The sequence below is a fragment of the Amblyomma maculatum genome, chromosome 1, assembly GCF_055883805.1.
Source record: "Amblyomma maculatum isolate TAMU_Amacu chromosome 1, ASM5588380v1, whole genome shotgun sequence".
NCBI classification, from domain to species: Eukaryota; Metazoa; Arthropoda; class Arachnida; order Ixodida; family Ixodidae; genus Amblyomma; species Amblyomma maculatum.
In genome coordinates this window covers 139,551,265-139,573,836 of record NC_139344.1, presented here as the reverse complement: position 1 = coordinate 139,573,836, position 22,572 = coordinate 139,551,265, and the positions used below count along the sequence as shown (strand labels likewise).

Below are 22,572 nucleotides of genomic sequence, written 5' to 3'. Positions count from 1 at the left end.
CACACACACACACACACACACACACACACACACACACACACACACACACACACACACACACACACACACACACACACACACACACACACACACACACACACACACACACACACACACACACACACACACACACACACACACACACACACACACACACACACACACACACACACACACACACACACACACACACACACACACACACACACACACACACACACACACACACACACACACACACACACACACACACACACACACACACACACACACACACACACACACACACACACACACACACACACACACACACACACACACACACACACACACACACACACACACACACACACACACACACACACACACACACACACACACACACACACACACACACACACACACACACACACACACACACACACACACACACACACACACACACACACACACACACACACACACACACACACACACACACACACACACACACACACACACACACACACACACACACACACACACACACACACACACACACACACACACACACACACACACACACACACACACACACACACACACACACACACACACACACACACACACACACACACACACACACACACACACACACACACACACACACACACACACACACACACACACACACACGTATATATATATATATATATCATCAGCCTCACTATACCCACTGCAGGGCGAAGGCCTCTCCCATATTTCTCCACTTACCCCGGTTCTGTGCTAGCTGCATCCACTTGACCCCTGCGAACTTCTTAATCTCATCCGCCCACCTAACTTTCTGCCGCCCCCTGCTACGCTTTCCTTCCCTTGGAATCCAGTTTGTTACCCTAAGCGACCATCGGTTATCCTCTCTTCGCACTACATGTCCTGCCCATGTCCATTTCTTCTTCTTAATTTAAACTAGAATGTCGGTAACTTGAGTTGTTTCTCTGACCCGCTCTGCACGCTTCCTCTCTTAACCCCCCCCCCTCTCCACCATTTTTCGTTCCATAGCCCTCTCGGTTGTCATCAACTTAAATAAAATTCTCTTGGTTAGCCTCCACGTTTCAGCGCCATAGGTGAGTACAGGTAAGATGCAACTGTTATATACTTTCCTCTTTAGCGATACTGGTAAGCTGCTAGTCATAATCTGCGAGTGCTTGCCAAATGCGCTCCATCCCAATCTTATTCTTCTTGTTATTTCCTTTTCATGGTCCGGATCTGCGGTTACTACCTGTCCTAAGTAGACATATTCGCCTACTACTTCCAGTACTTCGCTACCTGATGTAAACTGCTGTTCCTTCTCGAGGCTGTTGAACATTACCTTAGTCTTCTGCATATTGATTTTCAAGCCTACCTTTCTACTTTTCCTGTCTAGGTCATCAATCATTATTTGTAGTTCATCTCCCGAGTTGCTTAGCAAGGCAATGTCATCAGCAAATCGCAGATTACTGAGGTATTCTCCATCTACTCTTATCCCTAACTGCTCCCATTCCAAGTCTCTGAATACTTCCTCCAAGCAATTGCTGTGAATAGTACAGGGGAGATTGGGTCTCCTTGCCTAACACCTTTCTTTATGGGAATTTTGTTACTTTCTTTATGCAGAACTATAGTTGCTGTGCAGCCACTGTATATATCTTCCAGCACTTTCACGTACGGCTCGTCTACCACCTGATTTCGCAATGCCTGCATCACCGCCGAGGTTTCAACTGAGTCAAATGCTTTTTCGAATTCAATGAATGCTATGTATAAGGACTGGTTATATTCCGAGCATTTTTCTATCACCTGATTGATGGTATGGATATGATCGATAGTAGAGTACCGTTTCCGAAACCCTGCTTGATCCTTTGCTTGATTGAAGTCTAAGGTTCTCCTGATTCTATTAGCGATTACCTTAGTAAATATCTTATACGTAACAGACAGTAAGCTGATTGGTCTGTAATTTTTAAAGTCCTTAGAGTCCCCTTTCCTTTGAATGAGGATAATGTTTGCATTCCTCCATGGTTCCGGTACCGTCGATGACACCAGGCACTGCGTATACAAGGTGGCCAGTTTTTCTAACACGATATCCCCCCGTCCTTCAGCAAATTCGTAGTTATCTGATCCTCTCCAGCTGATTTCCCCCTTTTCATAGTTTCTAATGCTTTCTTGACCTTGTCCTTCGTCACTGGGGGAACGTCTGAATGTTTTTCCCTACCGCCAATCCCATTACGGTCCTGACTACTTTGGCTACTGTAGAGATTTGTATAGAACTCCTCGGCTACTTTGACAATCTTATCCATATTCGTGATGACGTTGCCCGCCTTGTCCCTTATCGCATACATCTGATTTTTGCCTATACCCAATTTCTTCTTTACCGCTTTAAGGCTTCCCCCGTCCTTTACAGCATGCTCAATTTTCTCTATGTTATACTTCCTTATATCGGTCACCTTGCGCTTATTGATTAGCTTTGATATCTCGGCCAATTCGATCCGGTCTGTTGGATTGGAAGCTTTCATACTCTGGCGTTTCCTAATCAAATCTTTCGTCTCCTTGGACAGCTTACCGGTATCATCTCTAACTATCCTACCGCCGACTTCTACCGCGCACTCAGTAATGATATCTCTGAAATTATTGTTCCTTTCTTCTAGGGTAATGTCGCCATCCTCGGTTAGAGCTGAATACCTATTCTGTAGCGAGATCCTGAACTCTTCTGCCCTCCCCCTCACCGCTAATTCGTTGATGGGTTTCTTTCTTACTAATCTGTTGCGTTCCTTCTTCAGATTTAGGCTAATTCGGGACCTCACCATCCTATGGTCACTGCATCGCACTTTCCCGATTACCTCTACATCTTGCATAATGGCGGGGGTTGAACACATTATGAAGTCGATTTCATTTTTAGTCTCCCCGTTTGGACTTTTCCATGTCCATTTCCGGTTCTTCCGTTTGCTGAAGGAGGTATTCATGATTCGTAAGTTATTGCGCTCTGCAAACTCAACTAGTAACTCCCCCCTGCTATTCCTAGAACCAATGCATGCCATAGTCACCTACTGCCTTGTCTCCTGCCTGTTTTTTCCCTACCTTGGCATTGAAGTCGCCCATTAGTACAGTATACTGCGTCTTTACTTTTCGCATTGCCGATTCTACATCTTCATAGAAGCTTTCAACTGCCTGGTCATCATAACTACATGTAGGTGCATAGGCCTGTACAACCTTCAGTTTATACCGCTTATTAAGCCTAATTACGATGCCTGCCACCCTCTCATTAATACTATAGAATTCATCGATATAACCCGCTATATACTTATTGACAAGGGAACCTACTCCTAGTTCTCGCCTCTCCGGTAAACCTCGGTAACACAGTACATGCCCATCCTTCAGTACAGTATATATGCCTCATTCGGTCTCCTAACCTCACTAAGCCCTATGACATCCCATTTCATACCTTCTAGTTCCTGTAAGAGCACTGCTAAACTGGCTTCACTAGCTAGGGTTCTAGCATTAAACGTTGCCAGGGTCAGTTTCCAATGGCGGCCTGTCCAGCGGAGCCAGGCTTTCTTAGCACCCCCTGCTGCGTCACAGGTCTGACCGCCGCCGTGGTCAGTTGTTCCGCAGCCGCTGGTGACTGAGGGCCGGGGTTTTGTGGAGCTTATATATATATATATATATATATATATATATATATATATATATATATATATATATATATATATGAAGGAAGGACAGTCGTCGAGGCCAAGGAAAGCATTGGGGATTGTACTGTCGTTTTTTTTTTATTTTTACTTCGATAATCACATAAATTATTAATGTATTCTGTTAAGGGGAAAGATAATTAAACACAAAGTAGAAGAAAAACAACGTGCCGATGGTGGGAATCGAAACCACGACCTCCGAATATCGCGTCCGGTATCTGTCGGCCTAGAGCTTTCCACTAGCAAAATTATATATATATATATATATATATATATATATATATATAGGCGTGGCTGCAGAACCGCTGTCACCAATTGTCGTGCGACATGAGAGCGAGCGCCACCGGATTTAGAAGCATGCAATACGTCTGATTAAGCCCAAGGTCTGCATCACCTGCTTTTTAACCTGATGAAGCCAGGCGGTCTCCGTTCCCGAGTGATGAATCGACCATCCCAGAATTTTCAACGTCGGACTTTCGTGAAGGGTAATTCCAGATAGTTGGAGACGGATCGGCGTCGCAGCGAGTTGACCCTAGCGGTTGGCGACCGACATGAACATAATTTTGCTAGTGGAAAGCTCTAGGCCGACAGATTTACCATAATTGTCAGTAATATCCAAGGCTGACTGTAAGGCCGCCGCTTGAGTCAACATGTCATGGTGTGTACTCCACAACGTGATGTCATCTGCAAAGAGCAAAAATTTGACTTTAGGGGCATTATGCAAGCGCCATGCAAAGGGAATGAAGGCAATGTTGGCGACAGTAACGAGCTCCGGGGTAAACCGCGAACAGGTACAAATGGTCCGATGGAATCGCCATTAAGCCGTATTGCAAATCTTCTGTTTTCAAGGAAGGATTTTGCGAAACTGTGCACCCTAAAAGGGAAATTTAGTGTCTCAATACAATTCAAAATGGCAGCATGGTTCATGTTATCATACGCCTTTTCGACATCCATCGCGAGAAGTACGTACAGTGCGGCTGCAGGTTAACGACAAAGCCCATCATTGGTGCCAGTCCATCTTCGGTGCCTATGGATGAAGGGAAGCCGATTTGTGCGGGGTGGTAGAAACCGTGGTGTTCCAGCCACCAGAGCAGTCCTGTGGCTAACATTTTTTTTTTTTTTTCTGTCAGCTTGCACTGTGTTAACGTTAGAGAAATAGGCCGGAAGTTGCCGAGGTCCGTCGGTGGCTTCCCTTTTTTTGGAGCTGGGATCACAATGGCTGATTTCCGGTCTATGGTACAGAGCCGTCTAGCCACACTTTTTTAATGGTGTCCAGGAGTTCAGAAGCTCAGATTCTTGTTGTAATGGGTGCTTGATTGTGGCAGCTTAAACGGTCCGTGAGCCAGCCAACCCTGTAAATATACACAAGCTCTCCCTCTTTCGAGCAGCCATCTTATGTTGAAATAAATCTCCAGAAGATGATGTAAAGCGCATGGACGTAAGATAATTTGGTAATTATATTTAGAAAATGTACTTTTATGTTTGAAGGAAAATTGACATTCAACTCGAGTACCTTCTCTGAGATGGGAGGGCAAGCTACGTATCGATCCTGCTGGGACCCCTGGATATATAAATGGCCTCAGAATCAGACCGCGAAGCGCGCACTAACTGTAGGAGAACCAGATTGGGATGTAGCGTATTTGACAAGAACTGTAAGAGCATGAGCGGCTTACCAGAATTCCTAAAGAGGAGAGTATATAACAGCTGTATCTTACCGGTACTCAGCAATGGGACAGAAGCGTGGAGGCTAACGCAGAGAGCTACGGAATGGTAAACGGTAGGTGTAACCATAAAATGCAGGAAGAGTGCCGAGTGGGTTAGGGAACCAATGCTATAGTTATTGACATTCTAGTCGGAGTCACGAAGAAGAACTGAGCGTGTGATGCTAAGCCAAAATAACTGATCGTTGATAAGGGCAACGAACTGGATTCCAAGAAAAGGCAGCCGTAGGGGTGGCAGGCAGAAGTTAGATGGGCGGATCAGACTACAGAAGTTTGCAAGGATCAAGTGAATGCCGGTGGTACAGGATCGGGTTAACCACTTGGAGAAGTAAAGGACAGGCCGTTGCTCTCGTTGGCGCAGTCATGCTGATGGTGATAATGAAATAAGATATCATAGGGCACGTTCTAGGCTATCTTGAATTTTAAAGGGAAAACGAGAGCTAGGTGTTGGATTCCTGATTGACTGGGGGCTAAATCGAGGTGGCAACACACAGGAGTTGTACAGCACTAACAAGACGGTTCAGCTACCGTAATTACGTTCAATATGAATATGAAATTCAAGATTGTACAGGCCTACGCACCATGCTGGTATACAACGCAATTGCTTGTATACATGCGATCACGTTGACGAGCTAGTCTAAATGTTTTGTGAAGGCGTGGAATATCGAATAACCATAGTAAAAATGTCCTGCACCGTACTCATGGCTGACTTCAATGCCAGGGAATGATCAAGCAGGCAGGAGACCACGCACATGAGGGCTTATAGCATAGGCTCTAAAAACAGCAGGGTGAGAGTCATTAGTAGGGTTTGCTGAACGAAACAGCTTATGAATTGTATCTCCTTTCGCAAACGGTAGAAACAGAAGCGAGCTTAAAAGAACCAAAATGGCAACATTAAAAATGAAATAGACACCATATTGTGCTCGTATCTTGATGGCGTGCAGGTTATGAAGGTGCTCGATAAATTTAGCTGCTGTGACCATAGTATAGTGAGGTGTGAAATTAGCCTAGATTTGAAGCTGGAGCGGAGAAAACTAGTGACGAGGAAACGCAACAGCGAGTTAATGTTAAGAGGAGAAAGTAAAAGAATACAGGATCATGCTGCAAAACACATTCAGTTTTAACCGAGGACGAGACCTCAGTGTTCAAGACGTGAGTGCCATTCTTAAAAATATTATTGCGCATTCGCAATAATATTTTTAGGGGATATAGCGTATACGTAGGGGATATAGCGTATACATGGACAAAAAAGTGGCAGCTTCTCTCAGATCAGAAGACGAAATATCTGATCAATAAATACCAAAGCAAGAAAGAATATACACGCATGTTTATACTAGCACTGGTAGAACAGTCAAAGTTATCAAGTGCGAGGTAATCAACATTAAGAAGTATAAAGGGAAGAACATTGAAGAAGCTTTAAAGAATGAAAGTAGCCTAAAAGCGGTAGAGAATTTACACATAGACGAGACTCAAATGTAGGCAGCAAGGTACAAGGATACCAATTTTATTACAAGTAAAGATCGATAGTTAAAGTAGCTGAGGAATTTTACATTGATGCATAAAGTAGCTGAAATGGTTAGGACGCTAACAATGGAGGCAGATGTACAGATAAACTAGAAATACCGCCGGTAACATAAAAGGAAGTAGTGTTAAAAGCAACATTAAATGGGAAAGTGATTGGTAAGAACAAGGCGAATGCAGGTCTGCTGAAGGACGGTGGAGAGACTGTGCTAAAAAAAAAAAAAGAAAAAAAAGAAAAAAAAAAAAGAAAAAAAAAAGTTTTACCTTGTAAAGTCATACGTAACGCCTCATGTCCTCCGGAGCATCAGAGTATAGGAAGGAAGCTTACATTATCTTAACAGACATCAAGTACCCGAAAAACCATAATTCGATCAGCTTAGTGTCTGTCACCTACATATGTTATTTACTAAGGTAATCGCTTACCGAACCAGAGTAATCTTATACGGTAATCGACGAAGGGATCAGGTAGGCTTTCGTAAAGGCTGCTTGACAATTGACGACATTATTTAGGTCACGGAGAAATGCACAGGATAAAGTCAACTCCTATATACATATATCCTTCATAGATTACAGAACGCGTTTCAGACCGTCGAAACCACAGAAGTAATGCAGGCACTGTGAAACCATTGTACAGAAGAGGCATATGTAAAGGTACAGGAGGATATACACCTAAAACGGCTGCACGGCCCCCATAGCCCTCCAAAAGGCAATTGATAAAATCGGTAAGTGTGCCAGGCAGGGAAACACGCTATTTTCAGTATTTCATCATTTTTTAGCAGGAGATATTGAGAGAACTCTATTGGGAATGGTTGGGTATAAAAATCGATGGGTAAAAACGTTGTGATATCCCAGGCAAATCAGAACCGAGAGCCTAAATACGAATATGAAGAAATTTTTATCTCTTTCTTTTTTTCAATATGGGAGGACACTTAGCAGCGTTAATCTCCCCTAGAGGTTCCTCGTTTGCGTACGTGCACCTTACTAGTCGCTTAATCGCTAACTCCTTAATTTGGGCTTCCATTATCTCGTGCAACACTCATTACCGTGCAGTCGTAAGCTACCACGTTATGTGCAATCATCATCATCATCATCATCATCATCATCATCATCAGCAGCAGCAGCAGCAGCAGCAGCAGCAGCAGCAGCAGCAGCAGCAGCAGCCTGATTATACCCACTGCAGGGCGAAGGCCTCTCCCATATTTCTCCACTTAACCCGGTTCTGTGCTAGCTGCATCCACTTGACCCCTGCGAACTTCTTAATCTCATCCGCCCACCTAACTTTCTGCCGCCCCCTGCTACGCTTTCCTTCCCTTGGAATCCAGTTTGTTACCCTCAGCGACCATCGGTTATCCTCTCTTCGCACTACATGTCCAGCCCATGTCCATTTCTTCTTCTTAATTTCCACTAGAATGTCGGTAACTTGAGTTATTTCTCTGACCCACTCTGCACGCTTTCTATCTCTTAATGTTATCCCTACCATTTTTCGTTCCATAGCCCTCTGGGTTGTCCTCAACTTAAGTAGAACTCTCTTGGTTAGCCTCCACGTTTCAGCCCCATAGGTGAGTACAGGCAAGATGCAACTGTTGTATACTCCTCTTGAGCGATACCGGTAAGCTGCTAGTAATAATCTGCGAGTGCTTGCCAAATGCGCTCCTTCCCAATCTTATTCTTCTTGATATTTCCTTTTCATGGTCCGGATCTGCGGTTACTATCTGTCCTAAGTATCCATATTCGCCTACTATTTCAAGTATTTCGATACCTAATGTAAACTGCTGTTTCTTCCCGAGGCTGTTGAACATTACCTTAGTCTTCTGCATATTGATTTTCAAGCCTACCTTTCTACTTTTTCTGTCTAGGTCATCAATCATTATTTGCAGTTCATCCCTCGAGTTGCTTAGCAAGGCAATGTCATCAGCAAATCGCAGATTACTGAGGTATTCTCCATCTACCCTTATCCCTAACTGCTCCCATTCCAAGTCTCTGAATACTTCCTCTAAACAAGCTGTGAATAGTACTGGGGAGATTGTGTCTCCTTGCCTAACACCTTTCTTTATGGGAATTTTGTTGCTTTCTTTATATAGAACTGTGGTTGCTGTGCAGCCACTATATATATCTTCCAGCACTTTCACGTACGGCTCGTCTACCCCCTGATTTCGCAATGCCTGCATCACCGCCGAGGTTTCAACTGAGTCAAATGCTTTTTCGTAATCAATGAATGCTATGTATAAGGGCTGGTTATATTCCGAGCATTTTTCTATCACCTGATTGATGGTATGGATATGATCGATAGTAGAGTACCGTTTCCGAAACCCTGCTTGATCCTTTGTTTGATTGCAGTCTAAGGTTGTCCTGATTCTATTAGCGATTACCTTAGTAAATACCTTATACGTAACAGACAGTAAGCTGATTGGTCTGTAATTTTTAAGGTCCTTAGAGTCCCCTTTCTTGTGAATGAGGATAATGTTTGCATTCTTCCATGCTTCCGGCACCGTCGATGACACCAGACACTGCGTATACAGGGTGGCCAGTTTTTCTAGCACGATATCCCCCCCGTCCTTCAGCAAATCTGTAGTTATCTGATCCTCTCCAGCTGATTTCCCCCTTTTCATAGTTTCTAGTGCTTTCTTGACCTCGTCCTTCGTCACTGGTGGAACGTCTGACTGTTTTTCTCTACCGCCAATCTCATTACGGTCCTGACTACTTTGGCTACTGTAGAGATCTGTATAGAACTCCTCGGCTACTTTGACTATCTTGTCCATATTAGGGATGACGTTGCCCGCCTTGTCCCTTATCGCATACATCTGGTTTTTGCCTATGCCAAATTTCTTCTTTACCGCTTTAAGGCTTCCCCCGTTCTTTACAGCATGCGCAATTTTCTCCATGTTATACTTCCTTATCTCCATGTTCTCCATGTTATACTTCCTTATACTTCCTAGCTTTGATATCTCGGCCAATTCGATCTGGTCTGTTGGATTGGAAGCTTTCATACTCTGCCGTTTCTTAATCAAATCTTTCGTCTCCTTAGACAGCTTACCGGTATCCTCTCAAACTATCCTACCGCCTACTTCTACCGCGCACTCAGTAATGATATCTCTGAAATTATTGTTCATTGCCTCTAGGGTAATGTCGCCATCCTCAGTTATAGCTGAATACCTATTCTTTAGCGAGATCCTGAACTCTTCTGCCCTCCCCCTCACCTCTAATTCGTTGATGGGTTTCTTTCTTACTAATCTATTGCGTTCCTTCTTCAGATTTAGGCTAATTCGGGACCTCACCATCCTGTGGTCACTACATCGAACTTTCCCGATTACCTCTACATCCTGCACAATGGCGGGGGTTGAACACATTATGAAGTCGATTTCATTTTTAGTCTCTCCATTAGGACTTTTCCATGTCCATTTCCGGTTCTTCCGTTTGCTGAAGAAGGTATTCATGATTCGTAAGTTATTGCGTTCTGCAAACTCAACTAGTAACTCCCCCCTGCTATTCCTAGAACCAATGCCATAGTCACCTACTGCCTTGTCTCCTGCCTGTTTTTTCCCTACCTTGGCATTGAAGTCGCCCATTAGTACAGTATACTGCGTCTTTGCTTTTCGCATTGCCGATTCTACATCTTCATAGAAGCTTTCAGCTGCCTGGTCATCATAACTACATGTAGGTGCATAGGCCTGTACAACCTTCAGTTTATACCGCTTATTAAGCCTAATTACGATGCCTGCAACCCTCTCATTAATACTATAGAATGCATCTATATTACCCGCTATATACTTATTGACAAGGAAACCTACCCCTAGTTGTCGCCTCTCTGGTAAACCTCGATAACACAGTACATGCCCATCCTTCAGTACAGTATATGCCTCATTCGGCCTCCTAACCTCACTAAGCCGTATGACATCCCATTTCATGCCCTCTAGTTCCTCTAACAGCACTGCTAAACTAGCTTCGCTAGGGTTCTAGCATTAAACGTTGCCAGGGTCAGTTTCCAATGGCGGCCTGTCCAGCGAAGCCAGGCTTTTTTAGCACCCCCTGCTGCGTCACAACAGGTCTGACCGCCGCCGTGGTCAGTTGTTCCGCAGCCGCTGGTGACTGAGGGCCGGGGTTTTATGAAGCTTATCATAGGAGGTTGTGGCCAATTACTGCACCAGGGTGGCCAACTCCTGTTCTGGTGAGGGAGTGCGTTGCCGGAGGTGTTTACCGGCATCAGGTCGCACCCCAAACCTGTATATGCAATTCCAACGACACGCGGATTTTTTTTTTTTTTTTTGTCATCCGGTGGAGAATTGCGCGGCACCGGGATTTGAACCCCGGTCCTCTTGCATGCGAGGCGGCTGTTCTACCGCTACGCCACCGCTGCACCGCTTATGTGCAATACCACCGGACATATAGTAGACGAAAAGCCTGCTTTAAATAATAGCCGTACGAACGTGCTTGCCTGACCTTAGGGGTAGCATGCTTGACTCAGGATCCAAAGATAACCGGGGTCGATTGCGCCCGGTCACGTCACGTCAACTTCTCCAACGCCGATGACAGGTTCTCTACTTATAACGGGAGCATTGCCGCATTGGAGACTGCAAAGGGCGCGACAGTTAAAAATTATAAGCGGACCATTTGAAGTTGTCAGGAAAGTACCCGCTTACCCGCACCACGGCAATTAAGTAAATAGAAAAAAAAAATGAGCACCTCCGGCGCCGCACAAGTGCTCTTGTCCCGAACCGTGTGCAGTAACCCTCCCCAGCGGTCTTACACGCGCAGATGAGGTTGCGCTACGAAGGATCCGCGTCGGGATCGCCCTCACACCTGCTGTGACACGAACATGGCCTCAATACCGATATTTGTATCAACGTCCAGGATGCCCTGTCTGCAAGTCTCAAGATCATGAGGCAGATATTCACCAATTGTTGTGGGTCTGCCCGGCACTGAAGCCGACGAGAATTCGGCACCTGACGGCAGTGGGCCTTTCGCCGAACAACTCATCTTCGTATATCGCTTGGACGCAAGGGCCTTATCGTCGCTCTCTCTTGAACTTTATTAGAACAGCCAACCTTTTTTCTTTAATTTAATACCCCCCTTAATTTTTTTACATATTCAATTATGCATTGAGGCAATAAAGAACATTATTAAAAAAATAAGTCAATAGAAAAAATAACAAAGGGGTGAAGCGCATATGGAAGGCACTATCAGGTAATGAATACCAGTTTATCAGTGCTCCTCATGAAGAAAAAAAAATAAGAGCTGTACTTTGCAGTATTCGCTTATGCGGCGGAATTTTGAGACTGATGAACAGACTTGAAAATAAATTTGGAACAGCGCAGCAAGGCATGGAAATGAACAGAATTGGTGTAACGTAAGAGGTATGAAAAGGGCAAGATGGGTGAGGGGGGAAAACGTGAGGTAATGCCCTAGCTGAAATCGAGAAGACGAAGTAGTCCTGTGCAGGACATGCAATGCGAATGCAACGTAACCGATGCACCCTTGCGGTGTCTGCATGGATTCCAAGGGAAGGCAAGCGCAGTGGAGAGTGGCAGAAAGTCAGGTGGGCGGATGGAAGTATAGGTATTTTTCGAGAATAGGGTGCTCCCAGATGGCGCAGGAACAAGGTCAGTTGAAAGGGCATGACCGATACGTTTGTCACACAGTGGTCGTATAGTTAGACTGATTATGACGCTTATATCCCTGTGTAATTGGTTCCACGGGTGAGTTATAAAATGGAGTATTGTAGCAGTCATCTGCAAACCGCGAAAGATGGCCGCGCTTGAAACTCGCAGCGGGTTGCGAGGTAAATCGCAGCGCGTGATTCCGTTCTCGCAACGGTAGGGTCCTCTGAGCAGCGTCACCCGGCGACAGATAGCGGAAACATCGTAAAAATGAATAATAGCGCATTTAAAGCTTGCCGCAATCGTTGTTTCAATGGCGCAATGGAAACACACCACTTACCCCAGCACTGAGCGAATAAAAAGTATTCGAATCCTAAAAGTGAATTTTTTTCTGATTTTTTTTTTAATCGCAACGTTAAATTAAGCTACTAATATCTCCCCTGGAATGTGTTACATTTTAGGTTGCATTATGTGATGTGTTTAATTCTTAATAGCCGCAAAACCAGCCGTGAACCAAAGTGACGACATGACAACGGTAACACTATTCAATTACATTCACCATAATCATTTTCGGCCTTCAGTGAGTGCATGGTACATTTAGGTTGCGTTCAGAGACACCTCTCAGTAATAATCGCCGTTTAACCCGCTGAGAGGCAACCAGTGAGGAAGAAGAAGTTACGGGACCCTACCGTTGAGGAGACGGAATTACGCAATCGCAGCAGCGGCAGCAGCATTTACACCGAGTTGAAATGTGAAAATTATCGTGGGCTGAGGCATCAGGGCATGTTGAAGTTCCCTAAACGGTCGGAACTAAGGCGGCACACCACTGTACGGTTTGTGCACATGACACGCAAAAATTGGTACCTATATCACTCCGCTCATAAAATGTGTCTGTAGATGACGTACTTGTCACTTTTATTTTTTTTTTTTACATGCTGACAATAAAGCCCTGCAGCTTTTTTTTTTTTTTTTTTTTTTTTTTGGACGTGCGCAGCAGTACATATTTATCCTTACCAGTAGGCATCTTCGCATCCTGAACACGAGACAATATGTTTTGCAGCACGTGTGGATATTTTTACGCCTTGCTAAGGGCCGGCGATTGTTTCTTGCCACGCTCCCAACACGAGGTTATCAAGAATCAGAGGTTATTAAGCCTGGTTATCAAGAATCTACAAAGGTTCCGTATGATGCAGCGTAAAGCCCACTTACATGGAGCGAACGAATCGTGTAGGCTTCGGAGTGAAGCCGTGACGTACGAGCAGCTGTCAACTCGAAACAACCTCTCACAAAGCGTTCCTGGCGTACCGAACGCATAGTCCGCAGCCAACATATCAGAAATCTATATTAGCGACGACAAACGTCTCCAGGACACTCCGAAATACGGCGTACGAGCGCTTTACTGACGCTAGTGGAGGCAGCTTCCCTTGTTCTTTTCTCCTGCATTTCGCAGCTTGGTTAGAGTGCTTCTTACTTCCGCGGCTGCGCTGTAAACGGCAAGGGAGCGCTTAAAATTTAACGCACTGTTCAGGCGCTGGAGTTCCGGTAGTCCTGAGACCTGGTTATTTGCAGCCTTTGCTGTCTCCTCATCATCACGACTGTGCGCAGTCACACTTGTTTGCCTTGCCAACAGTGACTGGGGAAGGACGTGCGAAGAGAATACCCCTGCTGCGGCCCCGGATAAGGTCTTTCGTTGATCAGTATTTTCCATCGCGGTTGAAGTCCTTGTCGGCGCACGGTGAGATAATCTGATCGCGAGGCAATCCTTGTCATTAGCGATCTCATTTCGCGACCTTTTCGTTTGTTGCCCTACCTGTGGTTGTGCCGTGAGCGAACGCAAGGGCGAACGAAGGCTGTCGCATTGGTAACGCGTATCATTTAGCCCATTCTCGACAGCACCGCGCAATTTTTGTTGTGCGTACTATTTGGAAATAGAATGCGTTACCTGCCGAAACTGTTGATTCCCTAACTATTTCTTCATTCCTCTGCTCACTTGCGCCCAAGTCATAGTTACATGTGCCTCTCCTCGTCAAATGACCTCATCATGTATATATTCTCCTGTGTTTTTTTTTTTATGATTTATCCTTCAGTGTCTAGTATCTTGTTTGCTGTTTTTGTTTTTGTTCACCTGAACTGCCCACTACTGTCAATGGCCTGATAACAAGGCTGGCAGTACCTGTAAAATAATATAAACAAATAAATGAGGAATTTATCGCCTCAGTGAGCACGAAACTTTGGTGCCTCATTTTCCTCCAGCAGAACATAAATACATGTAAAACAGATTAGCAGACGGATGAGACAATTAGGCGGCCTTTTTATTTCGATACAAAAGAGTCGTTTTTGCGAGTCGCGAATCGCTTTGGTGCACTTCAAGGGGCTGTGGCTTAGGAAAGTAAAACACCCAGCTCTAGGCAGGAAAGCTCGTGTCCTCTACGCACACCCCACCAAATAACCACCAATTACATTTACAGCCGCCCATCCGTCCACCACTTCACCGCCACCAGATTCAAAATACAGTGCGGTCCGGCGGTAAACGCCGACAGACTGTTCCATCTCAGCCTATACTTCCTTCTTCGCCACAGCTCCACCTTGGCCCTCCCACTCTACTCCACATGTGGGGAGGTCAAAGCCGCCCTCAACTCATAGCAGCATGAAGCCCAGGGCAGGGGAATTTCAGACAAGTAAAAGGTCCCCATCGATGGCTTTTTTTTTATTATTATTAACGAATAGACCCATTCTGCAGGAATAACGCGGACTCTGTCATCACATGGCTTAAACTTGAGCCGAGCAGTTTGTTGCGGGACCTTGTCCTCAACATTACTCATCCGATTCTTTCCGGCCTTTCTCGCCCTGATCAAGCTCTCACTCACAAGGCGCGAGCCGCAGCAGCGTACACACTGGACATCCTGAGTCGATGGCGCCGAACCAGGATCGGCTGCCCCAACTGCCCTGCTGACTCCATTGACCTGCAGCACTTGATCTGGACTATCCTGGCACGTCGCGTCTCCGCGCCCGCTACTCATCTGCTCACCACATTCAGACATACAAAGACTGGGCAGCCCCCAATGACGACACCAAGCGCAAGCTTAGTGCCCTGCTAGACTTCATATATGGCGTCCTCAACCTCACCTAACCCACCCCCTACCCCTCTAGGCCTCAGGTCATCCTTATGAATAAAGATTTATGAATGAATGAATGAAACTCGCAAATAAAGATCGGAAATGTAAAGCTCTAAAGATTGCGCTCCAAGCAACGCGACCAGCACCGTCAGTCAATGGCGCCTGCCCCAGCGGCGCTGCGATGCAAACCGCTACTCGCTGCTCCAACTTATTCTAACCCAAGCGGACTGAGACGGACACGTGCATTGGTGTCATAGCTTTAGGGCGCTAGCGTCATTGGTCTTTCGAAAGCGCGCGTCGTTTTGCTCGAGATAGCCATATTCTTTTGAGACACCGCTGCTACAGCGCCGACAGAAATAGCGGCTTCGAATTCTAAAAACTAAAGTACTAAAATGAGTATTGCTAACGGCTGGTTATAAATGTCTGATTGAAATTCGTCTAACTGTAATAGTTCAAAGTTAATTATATCTAATTAGTTAACCAACTGACTAGGTATAGCATCAGTTAAGGTTTTTTTTTTTTTTTTCGTTGTCCGCCAAACTGCTATTGTGGTGTTACAAAACCGTCCTTGTACCCCAAGATCATAGAATACAATTAGCGACCGGTTTCCCTGAAACACCTGGTATACCGGGTAGTCTCTGTCGTTATGTGGAAGCTTAAGACTGTATGCTAATAAGCATGTGCAAGATACTAGAAGAATAAATTAAGGGAATTAGTAGTGACTGCTTTAGTCGCAAAGCGTGCGTACGCGAACGAGGATCCGCAAGGATAGCCGCAGAGAGGGACCATTAACTAGGGGGTCAACCAATCAAATCAATTTACTCACCACAACGGTAAAAAACATGCATGTGAATCACCTGGGCATTTAGCCTTCTCTGCTGACATGGGCCCATACAGGAAGCGCAAGAAGCAATAGCAGACAATAACAAAAGCTTCTTAACTTGGGCTTCGCCGTCGAGATATGGGAGGGTGGGATCTGAATGCAGCCCTCCAGGACCCTTGGACCACGAGTTGGACACACATGCCCCTAGGCTACGCAGGCACGTTCATACGGCTTGAATAAAGCAGGCCTTTATATATATATATATATATATATATATATATATATATATATATATATATATATATATATATATATATATATATATATATATATATATATATATATATATATATATATATATATATATATATATATATATATATTTATTTATTTATTTATTTATTTATGTGGTTACTATCAGGGCCGTTGAGGCGTTACAGATAGGAGTGGTTTAACTATTTATACAAACATTAGAACTAAGGAGAATTTTTTAACATAGGTGATGAAGAAGCGCAGATTTGAACGTTTCGGGTTCGGAAATGGAGACGATGCAGGCGGGCAGGTGGTTCCAGTCTGAGCTGGTCTTGGGGAGGAAAGAGTAGAAATACTGGTTAGTAATGCAGTTTGGAACATTAACTTTAAAACGATGGTCAATGCGGGATAATATGTAACTCAGAGCAGTGAAAAGACTTTGTTTCAAGGATGCATTTCTGTAATATATTTTGTGGAATGTGGAAAGTCGAGAAAAATGACGCCGCACTGAAAGACCTGGGAGATCTAGAGATCTCGTCATGAATGTGACACTAGATGAACGGGAGTAGTTATTCAAAATAAAACGAGCTGAACGACTCTGGACAGATTCTAAGATATTAATAAGATTCTTGATGTTAGGATCCCACACAGAAGACGCGTACTCTATCTTACTACGAACGACCGTTTTGTAGAGATCTCTACACTCTCTTTTCACTTGCTCCGATTTCTTTGAAGCTACTTCGAAGTAGCTTTAAAAAAATCGGAGCAAGTGAAAAGTTACGGCGAAGGAAGCCAAGCATGCGATTAGCGTTGTTACTTACATGTTCGATATGCGTTTTCCATGAGAGGTCACTGCTGATGTGTACGCCAAGATACTTATATACTGAAACAAAGTCTAAAGAGCCATTCAGAACGTACGAATATGGGTTAGCCTTGTTAGGAAGTCGTGTTACTTTTATTGCTTTACATTTGGATACGTTAAGTTGCATTTAGTCAAGTTTCACACCATACAGAAATGTTGTTAATATCACGCTGCGAAACAACACATGGGTTAGAAATTTTCCTATATATATATATATATATTGTCACGTACAAGGTGATTGAGGATATCAAGAATAGCAGGGGGTTAGCTCCGATACAACAGCGGTGAGCAGCACAGACGCAAAACCCGCAAGCGACACTTCGTCGTCCTTCACTCAGTCATGCGCCACTTGGCAACGCTAGGTGGCATTACCCCCCCCCCCCCCCCTTCCGTAAAAAAAATGGAAAAAAAGTGAAGACGGCCGGTGAGAACGGTGTGCAAAGTAAGAGAGTGGTCACAGGAGGTGACCGTGCGTTATCGTTGGTAGTACGGCTTCAGCCGCACAATGTGCACAATGTCTGAGCTGGGCTTTCGACGTTTTGAAAGTGCGGCGCCGTCTGGAATAACTTCATAACTGAGGTCACTCACACGACGCAACACTTTGTACGGCCCGAAGTAGCGGGAAAGGATTTTCTCTGACAAGCCTGGACGGCGAACTGGTGTCCACACCCAGACTTGGTCCCCAGGTTTGTAGTGAACCTGGTGGTGCCGGAGGTTGTAGCGGTGCGCGTCAGAGGTCTGCTGCCGCCCGATGTGCACACGGGCAAGCTGGCGGGCTTCCTCAGCGCGGATGGCATACTGCTGGGCATCTGGGGGAAGCTGGTCATCATCTGGGCACGGGAGCATGGAATCGAGCATGCTCTGAACTTCACGCCCGTACACAAGTCGAAATGGTGTGAAGCGCGTTGTTTCTTGTTGGGCAGTATTATACGCAAATGTGACGTACGGCAGCACCTCGTCCCAGGTCTTGTGCTGCACATCGACGTACATTGACAACATGTCCGTAATCGTCTTATTTAACCTTTCAGGAAGACCAATGCTCTGCGGATGGTACGCTGTGGTCTTGCCATGGGTCGTGTAACTCGACTCAAATATGTGGTCGATGAGCTGCGAAGTGAAAGCTGTCCCTCTGTCGGTAATGACATACGAAGGGGCGCCATGCCGCAAGACTATGTTATGCATGAAAAACTCGGCTACTTCGGAAGCTGTGGCATGAGGGATTGCCTTTGTCTCAGCGTATCGGGTCAGGTAGTCAGTAGCGACTACTATCCATTTGTTTCCCGCCTGCGACAAAGGGAAAGGGCCAAGAAGATCCATGCCGATTTGGTCGAACGGAATAAGTGGTGCTCTAACGGGCTTGAGAAATCCGGCAGGCTTCAGGGGCAGTGTTTTACGGCGCTGGCATTCGCGACAGCTTCTTACATAGCGTTTCACAGTTGCGGAGAGTCCTGGCCAGTAATACATGTTGCGGACTCGAGCAAGCGTCCGTGAGTAACCCAAATGACCAGACGTCGGTTCGTCGTGGCAAGCAAGTAGAATATCCACACGAAGCTCGCATGGTACTACCAGAAGGTAAGCTCTTTCTTGGCCTTGGGAGTTTCTTTTATACAAGACGCCTTGCTGCATACAGAATGAACCAATGTGCCGAGATAGGCGTCGAGGGAGCGTCGTATCACGCCCTTTCAGATAATCGATGAATGGAAGGATGTCTGGATCAGCTCTTTGTCGATCCCTGAGCTCAGATGCACTGAGAACTCCTAGAAAGCCGTTTTCGCCATCGGCTGCAGCATCGTCAGTGTCAACGGGGGCTCGTGACAGCGCGTCAGCGTCTTCTTGTTTGCGGCCTGACTTATAAACAATAGTTATGTCAAATTCCTGAAGCCGTAAACTCCAGCGTGCAAGTCGTCCCGATGGGTCTCGCAGATTTGCCAACCAGCACAAACAATGATGGTCCGTGACGACTTTAAATGGTCGGCCGTAAAGATAGGGGCGAAACTTCATAGCGGCCCACACGACCGCCAGGCATTCCTTTTCCGAGGTGGAGTAGTTCGTTTCGGCGCGAGAGAGTGTGCGGCTAGCATAGGCTATTACTCGCTCAATCCCGTCTTGATGCTGAACAAGGACCGCGCCAAGACCGATACTACTGGCGTCAGTGTGCACCTCTGTGTGAGCCGCTTCATCGAAGTGCGCCAGAACAGGGGATATTTGAAGGCGCTCGCGAAGCAAAGAGAAGGCCGTCTGCTGCTCAGAGTTCCACACAAAGGAGGTGTCCTTCCTTGTGAGGCACGTCAGAGGTTCCGCAATTTGAGATAAGTCCGCAATGAACCGCCGATAATATGCGCACAGGCCGAGAAAGCGCTGAACAGCACTCTTGTTAGCTGGAACGGGAAACCGTGCGACGGCAGCAGTCTTATCGGGATCCGGGCGCACCCCATCAACGCTCACAACATGGCCAAGGAACTTGAGTTCTGTATACCCGAAGTGGCATTTCTCGGGCTTCAGCGTGAGATCAGCAGAACGGAGCGCTTCCAGTACAGCTCGAAGGCGTTCGAGGTGTTGGTCAAATGTTTCGGAAAAAACAACTACGTCGTCCAAGTACACAAGACAGATCTGCCACTTGAGGCCAGTGAGGACGGTGTCCATCATCCTTTGGAATGCAGCTGGAGCAGAGCACAATCCAAATGGGAGTACTTTGAATTCATATAGGCCATCTGGAGTGACAAATGCGGTTTTTTCTCGGTCTCTTTCGTCTACTTCGATTTGCCAATAGCCGCTTTTCAAGTCGATAGATGAAAAATACTTCGCACGTCGCAATCTGTCCAGTGAGTCATCGATGCGCGGCAAGGGGTATACATCTTTCTTTGTCACATTATTCAATTTCCTATAGTCGACGCAAAATCGAAGAGTGCCGTCTTTCTTCTTGACCAGGACTACTGGTGAAGACCACGGACTTTGTGAAGGCTGCACAACACCATCATCCAGCATCTCCTGAACCTGCGTCTGGATCACTTCTCGTTCTTTGGCAGACATACGATAAGGCTGCTGTCGTATAGGGTGAGCGTCTTCATAAGTAATGATGCGATGTTGTGTGATGGGCGTTTAACGAACCTTCGAGGAAGAAGCAAAACAGTGCTTGAAGTCCAGCAACAGTAGCTCTAAGGCCCGCCGTTTCTCCTTCGACAAGTGGCAGTTAATGTCGATGTTGTCAAGAGAGGGCTCATCAGTTTCGACTGCCGTGGATGCAAAACAGACCGGATCGTGCGTAACAGGGTCAGCGAAAGCGATAGCAGTTCCCGGAAACAAGTACCGGTGCTCATTAGAAAAATTTGTGACAAGGAGTGCAGCCCGGCCATTGTGAAGCGAGAATAAACTTCGAGCAGCGCAGATGCCTTGAGCAAGCAGGAGTGAATGGTTCGCTTCCGCTACAGCATCGCCGGCACGGAAATCGTCACAGGTAACTTCCATAAGAACACTGCTTCGCGGCGGCAGCGAGACGCTCTCGGCGGAAACGCGAAGTGCGGCATTGCAAGAACTGCTACTATCTCGTTCGGCAGATTGTCCCATCGAAGATGTGACTCTTCTATTTCGCAGGTCGATAACTGCTCCGTACTCTCGCAGAAAGTCAATGCCGAGGATAAGGTCACGGGAACAGTCACTCAAAACGACGCAACTAACGACGAACGCATATCTGTTAATCTGAATACGAGCCGTGCACATCCCCTTTGGGGTAACTATATGACCGCCGGCGGTTCGAAGGTACACCCCTGGCCAAGCAGTGAGCACCTTCCTCAAAACAGTCGCCATGCGACCACTCAAAATCGATTAATCCGCACCGGTGTCCACTAATGCATTGACTGTAGTACGACCGTCTAAAATAACAGGAATGTCCAGAGAAATGCTTTTGGCTTCCCTAGGGGACGGTACCAGCAGCTCGCGGTCGGATCGAAGCGGCGACGACGGGAGGTCTTCAACGCAGCGACTACCAGCGGCCTCGCCCCCGAAGGTCGCTGTTTTCAGTTTTCCCGAACAGGGCTAGACGAGCGGCCTTGCCCCTCTCGCGAGGAACCTTGGGTGGACGTCGATGAGCGCCTTGGTGAAGGGGAGCGGGACTGCATGACGCTGCGAACGAGATGAACGCGGTTCCGCCAGGTACTCTTCAATAACTCGGGGTCGTTGACCAAACCGGGGAGGAGGCGAGTCGATGCGGAAGCGGTGAAGACCGAGGCGTCGATAAGGACAATCCCGGTAGAGATGGCCTGGTTCACCGCAGTGGAACTACTGAAAAACCTGTAAGAGGCCATAACCTCACATTTTCTCACACAATCTCAGTCAATTCACATAAGAAATCACGTACAAGTCGCATATAATTGCATAAGTTCTCATAGTTTCTTGTGCATTATCACAAATTATGTACGATATTTTATGATAATGATGTACACCGTATGAGACTCTATGCGATTAAATGAGATTTTATGAGGTTATTGCTCCGTAGAACTTTTGGTTTTTCAGTGTGAACGGCGGTCAGGCGTGCGCCAAATGTCGGCTTTGCGTCGGGGCAGGGGACGTTCGTCGAAGTACTGCACTGGTTCCACCGAGGGCAGCGGAACTGTAGGCGGCGCGGGAATGGGTGGCGGTGAAGGGGGAGCCTGACTCTGCAGAACTTCCGCATATGAGGGACGATTTTCGGTCCCCGACAGCAATGGCGGGCTCGTAACTATAGGCGAAAGAGGGCTCTTGAGCGCCTGTCGTACCTCCTCCTGCACTATAGCAGAAACGGAAGCTGGCGATTGCTGCAGGGGGTTCCAGAACTTTCTCAGTTCTTCGCGCACGACATTGCGAATTAGTTCACGCAAAGCATCAGGATGCCGCTCGGAAGATGCAAATGACTCCGCAGTTGTGCCAGTATGGAGAGGTCGGTTATAAGCCGCGGCACGTTGTTGTAGCACCCTTTCCATTGTGGCGGCCTCCGCAAGGAATCCGTTTACAGT

General features: G+C 46.3%; 1 protein-coding gene across 1 annotated transcript in view; it reads right to left on the bottom strand.

Annotated features, from left to right (window-relative positions):
* Positions 1–4,325: 4,325 nt before the first annotated feature.
* The window catches only part of LOC146204103 ((Lyso)-N-acylphosphatidylethanolamine lipase-like), an 86,446-nt gene continuing 68,199 nt past the window's right edge, over positions 4,326–22,572 (bottom strand). The window contains exon 7 of the mRNA XM_084589098.1: positions 4,326–4,379. Coding sequence (XP_084445224.1) covers positions 4,341–4,379 — 39 coding nt within the window. The 3' untranslated portion in view covers positions 4,326–4,340. The remainder of the gene's footprint in view (positions 4,380–22,572) is intronic.